Consider the following 12,035-nt stretch of genomic DNA (forward strand, 5'->3'; position numbering starts at 1 on the left):
TGTTTCTTAGTATGTTTTCTTCTGCAGATACAGCCATAGACCACAATTCACAATCACTGCTGTCTCTGAATTGGACTAAGAATTATAGAATCACAGGAATGGAAAGGTCCTAGAAAGGTCGTCAAGTCTAGTTCCCTGCACTCATGGTAGGACCAACACCATCTGAACCATTTCTGACAGGTGTCTGTCTAACCTGCTCTTAAAATCTCTAATGATGGAGATTCCACAAACTCCCTAGGTAATTTATTCTAGTGCTTAATCACCCTGATAGTTAGGAAGTTTTTCCTAATGTCAGAACCTAAATCTACCATACTACGATTTTAGACCATTGCTTCTTAGCCTATCACCAGAGATTAAGGGGGATAATTTTTCTCCTCCTCCTTGTAACAACCTTCAGAGTTGCTATCATGTCCCCTCTTTGTCTTTTCTTTTCCATCCAGATTAAACAAACTCAGTTTTTTTCCAGTCTTCCCTCATAGTTTTCAGATAGCTAAAAGGTTGTCACAAGAAGAAGGGAGAAAAACTATTCTTTGGCCTCTGAGGATAGGACAAGAAGCAATGGGCTTAAACTGCAGCAAGGGAGGTTTAGGCTGGACATTAGGAAAAACTTCCTAACTGTTAGGGTGGTTAAATACTGGAATAAGTTGCCTAGGGAGGTTGTGGAATCTCCATCTCTGGAGATATTTAAGAGCAGGTTAGATAGACATCTACTAGAGATGGTCTAGATGGTACTAGGTCCTGCCGTGAGGCCAGGGGACTGGACTTGATGACTTCTCGAGGTCCATTCCAGTTCTAGTGTTCTGTGATTCTATAAGTTTGTTGTTGTTGTTGCTTTTCCCTGGACTTTTTCCAATTTGTCCACATCTTTCCTGAAATGTAATACCCAGAAACGGACACAATACACCAGCTGAGGCCTAATCAGAGTGGAGTAGAGTGGAAGAATTATTTCTTGTTTCTTATTTACAACATTCCTACTAATACATCCCAGAATGTTTCCTCTTTTACCCAGTGTTACACTGTTGATTCATATTTAGCTTGTGGTTCACTATGACCCCAGATCCCTTTCCACAGTGGTCCTTCTTAGGCTGTTACTTCCCATTTTGTATGTGTGCAATTGACTGTTCTTTCCTAAGTGGAGTACTTTGCATTTGTCCTTATTTAACGTCATCCTATTTACCACAGACTATTTCTCCGGTTTGTCCAGATCATTTTTAATTACAATCCTGTCTTCTAAAGTACTTTCAACCCCTCCGAGCAGCAAATGGGGCTAAGGCAGAATGGAGCAAAACTACAGCCCATTTCTCCTTTCAGTCTGCCCTGCGATCCTACTGGGGAGTGGGGTCAGGACACCCTTACTGGGAGAAGCCAGAGCTACTCCTGGGCAGCATGCCAAGCAGCAGTGGCTGCCCCCCCCAATCTTCCTCAGTGCTGGGATGGCACAGTCCCTCACCACCAGCCATGATACTCCAGGCAGCGGGAGGGGAGCAGGTAGGCGGTGCTGGGGGTGGACAGGAGACTGGGGCATGCAGTACTAGGTGGAGTCGGTGCCAGGTGGTACTGATGGAGGCAGGCCTGGCCACACGTGGCTGTCCTGGGAAGCCCGCCCGTGAGGCCCTGAGGCCAGGGCGTTTGCCCACCCGGGAGAAGGGACAGGCGGGGGGCGGGGGAGCACGAGGAGCGCGCCCGCAGCTTGTTCCCGCACTTTCGCGCATTGGGCGGCGAAGTCTAGAGCGGGAAAGGCAGGTCGCCGCCCCATTGGCTGACGCCTCCTTCTCACCTCCTGATTGGCGGCTGCGTGCCCCACGGTTCTTCTCATTGGCTCCCGTCTGTCCCTCACCTTGCGATTCGCGGCCGGCGGCTCTGAGGTGTCGCCGTTTCGGCCCTTAGCGCTGCAATGGCGGCCGCGGACGAGGGCGGCCGCTTCAGCTTGAGCCGGGAGGTTCCGGGCTCCGCCGCCGAGCCGGCCGGGGTGCCCCAGGGTCCCCCCGCCGAGGAGACGTGCGGCGCCGTCGCCGCGCCTCCCCTCCGCAGCGCCGGGTCGTGGCCGCTGAAGCGCTACGGCCGCCTCGTCTCCCCGGGAGCCCCTCGCGGCCAGGCGGGAGCTTCGGCCTCCTGGAAGGTGAGGCCAGGCCCGGCGCTGTGTGTCCCGCGTCCAGCGGCATCGCCGCCGTCTCAGCACCTTCCTCCGGCCCGCGTGGCGGCCGCCGCCCCTCTCTGTGGAGACAGACGGGGCCTGGGCGGGCGCGCGGCCCAGCAACCGGCACGCGCCACCACGGCGCGCGCCTCAGCCCCGCTCCCGGCCCGCTGAGGAGCGGCGCAGGCTGCCGCCTTCCCCCTTGCTGCCAAGGTGACCAGCCAACGCCCTGTTCCTGCAGCAATCGGGGATCCCTCCCACCCCCCAGTGTGTGTGAGGGGACCGGGGGGGGGGGGGGGGGAGGAGCATGCGCCCAGACAGGGCCCTTCACCTGCCTGGTGATTTGTGTCTCTCCTAGGATTGTATGAAACGCAGCCCCATTCCAGACACAGCCCATCGTCCTGGCACAGCTTCCCTTCCCTCTGCTTTAAGCGATGACAGGAGGAAGCTATAGACCGAGTTTGACTAGCCTAGCTCTTACCCTTTAGGTTAGGAGGAGTTCTTGAATAGACAGACTTATGGACAAACTCCCACATATATAGTAGATCAACAAGAAAGGTAATAAACTGGGGACAAAAAATTAAAAGAACTAAGCCTTTGACATGTGTGTAACTTGCTGTACAAAATGAGTGCCAGTGGAATAAATACTACTTTTTATTTCAGTTGATCTGAAAACTTGGTCAAGATCAGTAGACTTTTGTCAAATGTCTATGATATTCCTAAACATACACTGGGAATGTTAAACTATTTGGGAAAGCACTATATATTTTTATGTTATGGCTCTGAGCAGGAGTGCCATATCCTATATGCATTCAATATTTATTCTTGCATAAATGTTTAGTTTTATACCTTGGAAAATTGAAGTTTAAGTACTAAAGTCTCATTTAGCAAAACCAAGCTGAAATCAGTATGGCATTTTTAGAGGAGCAAAATTAAATGTAAGAGAGAGCCCAGGAAAATCTGAAGATAAAAGATTTGCTGGACTGTGCCCATCAAAAATCATAAAAGACTCAGAAAACTTGACCTGTGAGAAAAGGTTACAATTTGTGCGTATTTAATCTTGAGAATAGAAGACCGAGGAGAGAACTTGATAAATATATTAAGGGCTTTTGTAAATAGAACTGTAATTGATTATTTTGCATGTCCACTGAAGGTAGGATAAGAAATAACTCTTCCTTGCTGCGGATTAAGTTTAGGTAAGATTATTAGGAAAAACTTTTTAGTTAGAAAATTAAGTACTGGAATAGACTTCCAAGGGAGGTTGTGGCATTCCTTTTACTGTGAGATTTTAAGAACTGAGGGTATGTCTACACTGCCACCCTACTTCGAACTAGGGTGCAGGAGGTTTAATGGTAGTTCGAATTAGGAGCTTTAATATGATAGTAATATGATAGTTGCTGAAACTTTATTAATAGAATCAAGCTGGCCTAACATCTTCTAGTGTGAAAGAAAAGAAATTTCATATGGAGTATCAATCTGTTTACAAGACAGATTGACTTTCTTCCCTTCAGCCCTCAGTGTGAATCTTGCTTGCTGCAGCCCTACTTATTATAGAGTTTGAAGATTCACTTGTACTGTCATTAACTTCTCGTATAAAATTGATTAAACTGAGCAGCAACCACTGTATTTAAATATCTAAATGAATTGTACATGAAATTATGATTGACCATAAATACTAAAAAATAATGAAATAGCGGTCCATCATTCTCTCTTAGCCTTCCCTCACAAGTGGTCTTTGATATCAAGAATACCGGGAGCCACTGGTTTAGATGAAAAAAATGTCAAGCTTGGCTACCTATGGTTAGGTATCAAATCTATATTTTGTTGCCTAAATAAGAGGCTATTTTCAGAGCTAGTGAGCACTCTCAACGAGGAATTTAATAGTGTAGTCAACCTATAAGCAAAAGCTTATAGGTTAATGGTATGAACTACACACACTTCCCTCCTCTTCTCTCTCCTACTTGCCAGTAAATTTTTTAGCATGCTGGCCAGCAGCCCGGTTCAGTTCTGGCTCGTGCTGGGTCGGGGGGCTCAGAATTCCCCTAGACAGGGGCTACTGCCACCCTGTGCTGCTTCCTCTTTATCAGAGGCAGCAGCATAGGACGACAGGCAGCCGTTCCGTGAGGGGAGCTGGTTTTTAAACTGGCTCCCCTTGCAGATTAGCTCCTGCCTGGTACTCCTTGCTGCTGCTTCTGATACAGAGGCAGTAGTGTAGAGTGGCAAGGGCTCCTTGGGAATGAGGCCAAAGCGCACTGGCTGCCACCCCTACCTCCAGGGACTATAGTTAATAGTTAACTAAGGGTACGTCTAGAGTACATGCCTCTGTCGCCAGAGGCATGTAGATTAGGCTACCCGACATAGTAAAATGAAGCGGCGATTTAAATAATCGCCGCTTCATTTAAATTTACATGGCTGCCGCGCTGAGCCGACAAACAGCTGATCAGCTGTTTGTCGGCTCAGCGCGATAGTCTGGACGCTCCCCTGCTGACATCAAAGGTATTTGTCGACCACCCAGGTAACGCCTTCTGGGATGAGGTTTACCTGGGTGGTCAACAAATACCTTTGATGTCGGCAGGGGAGCGTCCAGACTATCGCGCTGAGCCGACAAACAGCTGATTAGCTGTTTGTCGGCTCAACGCGGCAGCCATGTAAATTTAAATGAAGCGTCGATTATTTAAATCGCCGCTTCATTTTACTATGTCGGGTAGCCTAATCTACATGCCTCTGGAGACAGAGGCATGTAGTCTAGACGTACCCTAACTGATAATTCACGAAGTTACTCAACTTGTCAGTTAACAGATATTTAACATCCCTACTGTCATTATCAATAGGAGTGAAGTGCTCAATATCACTGTAATCAGCCTTAGGTGCTTAATTTCTTGGCACCCAAGATTAAAAACTTTGGTTTTACCTGTATCTATTATACTGGCAGATAGCAATCAGTTATCTACATGAAATTTGATTTTTTTTAAAGGTTTTGGAGTCAAATGAAGAATCAGGCCATATTATTCTCACCATTGTTGTATCTGGCCATTTATTCATTTCCCAAAGACGGGCGGTACAGGTAGGTTTTCAGTTTAAATTTCTCAATTCGTGTTAGTATCAGTCTTAATTCTTTTGTCCTTCCTCAATTTAATGTCTGTTACTGAAAGCAAGCTGTACCAAATTTTTACTTAGCACATAAAAATTCACATGGTAGAAGTAGTACCCTTTGAACTTATCTATATAATACTTCAAGTGCACTTTTCTTTCCATATTGAATGTTAGTGTTTCTCTTCTGTGATGGAGAATGCTTTTAAGCTGGCTCCTCCCAGCACTGGCTCCTGCTTTTCCCCTCCCTCCTGCCTTGTTGCCAGAGGCAGCAAGTGGGGGAGGGGGAAGAAATGCTAGTAGTTGAGTAGTTGACTTGACTAATCACTTACATCTTTATTATGGCTATGCTTTCAAAATTTGTTTTGTTGTACATGTTCTTCTGTGGTGTTGCCCAAGATTTCATTGAATCTACCACTCACAAAAATAAATCGGTCCAAGAAAAGGCATTCCCTCGTCCACTTTGCACAGTAATAGAGAACAGTCATTTTCCTTTTAAAATTTGATGAAAACAGAAGCATCTAACAGATCCTAAATGAGGGTAAATGGATGTTCCATGAATTGGCATAATGATTGCCTGTTTTATAATTCTATAATTAACAGAAAATTCCTAAAGTGTGATTCAAATCCAGTTTTCCAATGTTAAGTTTTTCATCTGGAGTCCTATTTTATAGGGTAACGTTTTTTTACACAAGTTTTTACTATAGATGTCAGGGTGAATATTGGTTACTTATTTTGTTTAAAAATCATTTAAAACATTAATTATAATTTTTAAGAAGAAATCTGTTTAACTGAAATCTGAATTTAACACATGTTAAGGTCTAAAATATTATCTCAAGGTTTGTAAATAAAAAGTAAATATGCTGAACTTCTATCATAAACTTGGAGTTAATGGCAGCATTTCTTTACAAAGAAAAAAATCAGAGCAAAAATATGAATGAGGTGAGACAATTTAATGACAGTAGATGTAAAGGTCATTGTGTCCAGTCCCCTGCCCTCACAGCAGGACCAAGCTGAAGACATCTATCAGGAATGGTACATCTAACCTGCTCCTAAATATCTCCAGAGATGGAGATTCCACAGCCTTCCTAGACAATTTATTCCAGTTTTAACCACTCTGACAGGAAGTTTTTCCTCATGTCCAGCCTTTAACTTCCCTTGCTGCAGTTTAAGCCCATTGCTTCTTGTTCTATCATCAGAGGCCAAACAATTTTTCTCCCTCCTCCTTGTGACATCCTTTAAGATACTTAGAATATATATAAAATACTAGAACTGGAAGAAACCTTGAGAGGTGAAGTCCAATCCCCTGCTATTATGGTTATCTGAAGAAGTGGATTGTGCCCACGAAAACTCATGATACTTTCTACATGTTTTGTTAGTCTTTAAGGCACTACTAGACCGTTTGTCGTTTTTCCTGTTACAGACTAACTCGGCTACCCCTCTGAAGCTTATGGCAGTATCAGGCATCATCCAGATCATCCCTGATAGGTATTTGTCTAACAACCTACTCTTAAATTTTGCTAGCGATGGAGATTCCACAAACACCATAGGCAATTTATTCCAGTGCTTATATACCCTGACAAGAAGGAAGCTTTTCCTAATGGCCAACCAAAACTTCCCTTACAACAATTTAAGATAATTGGTCCTTGTCCTACCATCAGAGGTTAAGGAGAATCATTTTTCTTGATCCTCCTTGTCGCAACCTTTTTGGTGCTTGAAAGCTATTATCATGTTCCCTCTTCGTTATTTTTTCCAAATTAAACAAATCCAATTCTTTCAGTCTTTCCTCGTAGGTCATATTTTCTAGACTTTTAATCATTTTGGTTGCTCTTCTCTGGACCTTCTCCAATTTGTCCATATTTTTCCTAAGATGTGGTGCTCAGAACTAAACACAGTACTTCAGTTGAGGCCTAATCAAGTGAGTAGAGTGGAATAATTACTTCTACTTTGAGAGATACCCCTGTGGATGCTCCACTGTAGGTGTTGGGCTCGTCCCGGTGCCACAGATCAGAGTCTTCAATAGCAGTAGTCATCCGGACCACGCATGTGTAGTCAGCGTCTTGTCATGTTCTCACCCTTTCTCTCGTGTGCGCGGCTTGGCTCTCACCAGTTCCTTCGTTGCCACCCTCGGTCACAGACAGAGCAAGCTCTTCTCCTCAACTGTTGATCACAAAATTAAGAGTTCTATTAGTTAGTTTACTGTTCCTGTAACATAGTTTATAGTTCATAGCATAGTTAGTTAATTAGTTTGTAGTTACTTGTTAAAAAAAAAAATTCTTACAACCTGTAAAGGGCTCTGCCCTTCTTATGAGCACCCCTCGGTGGCGGAGGGGAGTCTTGTAGTTTCTACTCGACTGTCTGCAGAGAGGAAGTGTCCAGTATATGGCCTGGGACCAGGTCTCTTCTTTTGGCCCCTGGTGTGGTTGCTAGGATGTGGGGAGGACCCAGACCCGCCCACTCCTTTGGGTCCCAGCCCAGGAACCCTATAAGTAGCAGTTCTTCTTCGGGTAGTCCCCGTGGGTGCTCCACGTCTGGTGTCAGGCTCGTCCCGGCGCTGTGAATCGGAGGCTTCACATCGCCATGTTCCGCCGGACAGCGCATGCACAAGCAGCACTAGAGGCTGTTTGTGACTTTCATCTGTAGTGCGCAGTCTGGCCCCGCTCAGTTCCTCTCAGCCGCCCCTGGTGGCAGACGGAGCTCTCCCCTCTCTTCAGCCTTATTCAAGCTACCTATGAATAATTAAGGGAAATACTAATTAGCTGTTGTTTGTTCCTCCTTCTACATACTTTCAGTCATTTAAAAAAAAAAAAAAAAGACAGACTTTATGTACATGTTTATCTCCATTAGTTACTGTTAGCCTTGTAGTTCTTAGTTCGGCAGATTAGCCGCCTCAAAAACAAAAAAACCAAACACAACACACCACCCCACACACAACAGCAAAAACAAAGAAAAGAAGGGAAAGAAAAATAGAAAACTGACAGAAACATATTTAAAGGAAACGAGAGTGTGTCATACACCTGGAGCGGGAAAATGCCTGGCTCCCCAGGCTTTAAGAAATGTTCTATGTGCCGGGAGGCAATGCCTGTCTCAGACAGCCAAGCTGCCTGTATCAGATGCTTGGGGGAGGCACACCTGCCCCAAAAATGCACCCATTGTGCTAAATTAACAACCAGAGCCCGCAAGGACCGTGAAAGACGCCTAAAAATGATTTTGTTTGACAAGGCACTGATGCCTTCCGATGCTTCCTCCTCGGCTGCGCCTGACCCCGCTATGAGAAAAAGGCGGGCTACCTCTCCGGCGACGGCTTCCCTAAAGAGGAAAAGAGTCTCCCTCTCCCGATCCCTGCCAGCCCTCCTGCAGACACGGGTTAGTGCAGGAGATAAAGCCGGCACTTCGGGCTCCACCTCCAGCACTACTAAGCCCAGGACTTTGGGCTCCACCTCCGGCACCACACGCATGCAGGGTGCAAAGAAGCCAGCCCGCACCGAGCCATGAGCCCGACCCCACACGGCACTGCCATGCCGTTCTAAGGAGCCGGCACCGGCAGCTCCAGTACCGGTCTCCTCAGCTCCTCCAGCTGCAGTGCCTGCCTCTGTCAGCTCAGGAGCTGTCCTCAGCACCATTGGCACCATAGGTGCCTGAGCTAGAGCAAGTTCTCCACTCTTCAGTCTGCAGCTGTTTCAGCACCAGTGCCCTCTCAGCTGCCTGCACGCCCAGATCTGCCAGCAATGGCACCGAGGAAGGCAATCTCTAAATCACACACTCACGCTGTCTCACGCTCCCCCTTCACGGTCTTTTTCTCTAGAGCCATCCCCACAGCCTCATTCTTCTGCACCATCTGGCCACACCAGGGAGCAAGTGACTCGTTCACGGCGTAGTGAACCTTATTATCGCCACCATAGAGAACCTAGCTGGGCACACCCAAAGCACTCTCGATCACGGTCTCCTTCCCAGCACCTGTGCTCACCTGTATGTTCACCATGCCGTACTTACTACATTAGGCATGGCAGTGTCATATCGTCTAGGCAGTCGTCCCCTGGTCGTTTGGACCATCACTACAGTCATTATCATAGACCCTACTACTATGTATCATCTCATCACAGCCGGTCACACTGTTATCGAAGATAGAATGGCAGGAGCATTGCGATCAGCCCACGTTCGCTGCATACCGAACCTAGGGGACAGTCGGCAGCTCAACCCTCGCCTCCTCCAAGGAGCCCAGATGCCCACTTGAACATTCAGAACCGGAGGAGGGGCAGCTATCGGAAACTGAGACAGACATGTTGGCTAATGCGCATTCATCACTTCCTTCACCGAATGAAGCTGTAACCCCAGCTTACACCTCACCTCCAGATGACCTGAAGGAATTTCAGGATCTTTTTTAAATGTGGCACAGAGCCAAGAGCCAACTGACTGAAGCCCAGGTGAAACAACATAAGCTGCTCAAAAAATCTACATCGATCCCACCAACCAGTAAAAAAGCAGACAAATACTTTGTTCCATCTAAAGGCTTAGACTTCCTCTTCAATCATCCCCAACCTAACTCCTTGATAGTAGATGCAGTCCATCACAAGACCAGGACGCCTCACTTCAGAAATTCCCTTCCAGATAAGGACACGAGGAAGCTTGATCTCTTTGGATGCAAGATGTATTCGTCAACCCTACTACTGCGAATTGCTAATTACACTGCTCTTCTCTCAAATCATAATTTCAACAATTACGCTAAATTACCGGAACTTCTCCTTGAGGCTAAGAGACCTCTGCTAAAATCGATAGCTCATGAAGGTTACACTGCTTGCAGAGCATCTCTCCAAATCACTCTTGATGTCGCGGATACTGCTGCACGCGCCATGGCAACAGGCATCGCCATGCACTCAGGGCCTCTTGGCTACTGGCTGCGGGAGCACCAAGGGAGTTACAAAGTAAAGTAGAGGATCTCCCATTTGACCAAAAGAAGTTATTTGCCACCTCAATGGATGACATCCTGCATTCCGGGAAGGACTCCCGCACCACTCTGCGGACCCTAGGAATGTATACACCTCATTTTAAGCATAGACATTATTATGCCTTCCAAAGGAGATATGATTACATGTTCCACAAGCAACAGCAGTGTTCATCTGATCAGCCCTGATTCAGGCAGCGCCTGCAACACAAGCGTCAACAGTCAAACTGTGCACCAGTTCGGCCTAGCACAAAGCTGCAAATTTTAGTCCTGTGTCGAGGACATGAACACATTTCCAGTGGTCAGTGTGGAAGAACCTCCCACCCTCCTGTTCCATCATCGCCTGAGGCCATACTGCCATGAGTGACGCAACATCACCTCAAACAGATGGGTCTTAAAAATAATAACATCAGGCCTCACAATACCTTTCATCTCCCTGCCTCCCACCTCCCCACCCTCCCTGTCCCTTTTCAGGGACCCATCTCATGGGACCCTGCTCCAGGAAGAAGTTTGTCATCTTCTTGCCATTGGAGCCATAGAAAAAGTACCTATGAAATTCCGAGGGAGAGGGTTTTACTCCAGGTACTTTCTCGTCCCCAAAAAGACTGATTCTCGATCTAAGAGGCCTAAATCATTACATCAAGAAGCAGCGCTTCAAGATGGTCACGCTGACAAAAATTATACCATCACCGAACAAAGGAGACTGGTTTGCGGTCCTCGATTTGCAGGACACATGTTTTCATATTACTCTACACATAGCACACAGACGCTTCCTGCGTTTTGTAGTCGGAGATGAGCACTTCCAATACAGAGTACTTCCCTTTGGCCTGGTCTCAGCCCCCAGGGTATTCTCCAAAACACTGTCGGTTGTTGCCGCGCATCTCCGCAGAATAGGGATGTCAATCTTCCCCTACCTCGACGATTGTCTGCTTGGGGGTCGCACTCAGTCGGAGACTCACAACATGGTGGCCGTAACGAGAAGTCTCTTCAAGTCCCTAGGCCTCGTTACAAACATGGAAATGTCGCATCTAGAACCAGCTCAGACACTGACCTTCATAGGAGCTCTACTCGACTCATTATCAGCACGAGTCTAGCTACCTGCAGAGCCCTTCCAAGCTATGCGCAATCTGATACAGACAGTGCTGCAATCTCCGACACTTCCCATGTGCATCCACTTACAGCTTCTGGGTCATATGGCTGCCACCATGGTACTTGTCCGCAAAACAAGATTACATTTTTGATGCCTCCAACAGTGCTTGAGCACGGTATACAATCCCGTGAGGCACAGCATTCACAAAGTGGTAGTGCTACCACCGTATGTTCAAGACTCCCTCCACTGGTGGAGCAAACCCAAGAACCTGTTGGTAGGTGTTCCCTTTCACCAAACCCAACCCTCGAGGCAGATAACGTCCCCATGTGCGGCCCCAACCGGTGAGTGAGACATCTGTCGTTAATAGCTCAGGGTCGGTGGTCCGAAACAGAAATGCTGCTGCACATCAACTTGCTAGAGCTCAGAGTGATATTCCATGCCTGCAGACACTTCAAAGCACACATAAAGGACAAGATCACTAGGATCCTCACGGACAATGTTGCCGCCATATATTATGTCAACAGGCAAGGAGGGGCCAGATCTCGGTCCCCCTGTGCAGAGGCGGTTCGGCTATGGAATTGGTGCATCCACAACGATATTACCATTATAGTGTCATACCTGCCCGGTGTGAGCAATGCTATCGTGGATTCACTTAGCAGATACTTCCCCCACAACCACGAATGGGTGATCCGCACAGATGTTCTTCAACATATCTTTCACCATTGGGGCCGCCCCACAATAGATCTTTTTGCGACGTATGCCAACGCGAAGTGCAAGGC

At 46.9% G+C, this 12,035-nt stretch overlaps 1 protein-coding gene and 1 long non-coding RNA gene across 3 annotated transcripts in view; one reads left to right on the top strand and one right to left on the bottom strand.

The window, feature by feature from the left end:
• The first annotated feature begins 1,170 nt into the window (after positions 1–1,170).
• The window catches only part of REC114 (REC114 meiotic recombination protein), a 111,061-nt gene continuing 100,196 nt past the window's right edge, over positions 1,171–12,035 (top strand). Inside the window, exons 1-2 of the mRNA XM_075897569.1 lie at positions 1,171–2,119; positions 5,109–5,198. Coding sequence (XP_075753684.1) covers positions 1,895–2,119; positions 5,109–5,198 — 315 coding nt within the window. The 5' untranslated portion in view covers positions 1,171–1,894. The remainder of the gene's footprint in view (positions 2,120–5,108; positions 5,199–12,035) is intronic.
• Positions 5,110–12,035, bottom strand: part of LOC112545639 (uncharacterized) — a 35,334-nt gene continuing 28,408 nt past the window's right edge. For both annotated transcript variants that reach the window (XR_012895834.1, XR_003089175.2), the window contains exons 2-3: positions 7,509–7,953; positions 5,110–7,384 (exon numbers count right to left, since the gene is read on the bottom strand). This is a non-coding gene — a long non-coding RNA (uncharacterized LOC112545639). The remainder of the gene's footprint in view (positions 7,385–7,508; positions 7,954–12,035) is intronic.

Source organism: Pelodiscus sinensis, chromosome 14, assembly GCF_049634645.1.
Source record: "Pelodiscus sinensis isolate JC-2024 chromosome 14, ASM4963464v1, whole genome shotgun sequence".
NCBI lineage: Eukaryota > Metazoa > Chordata > Testudines > Trionychidae > Pelodiscus > Pelodiscus sinensis.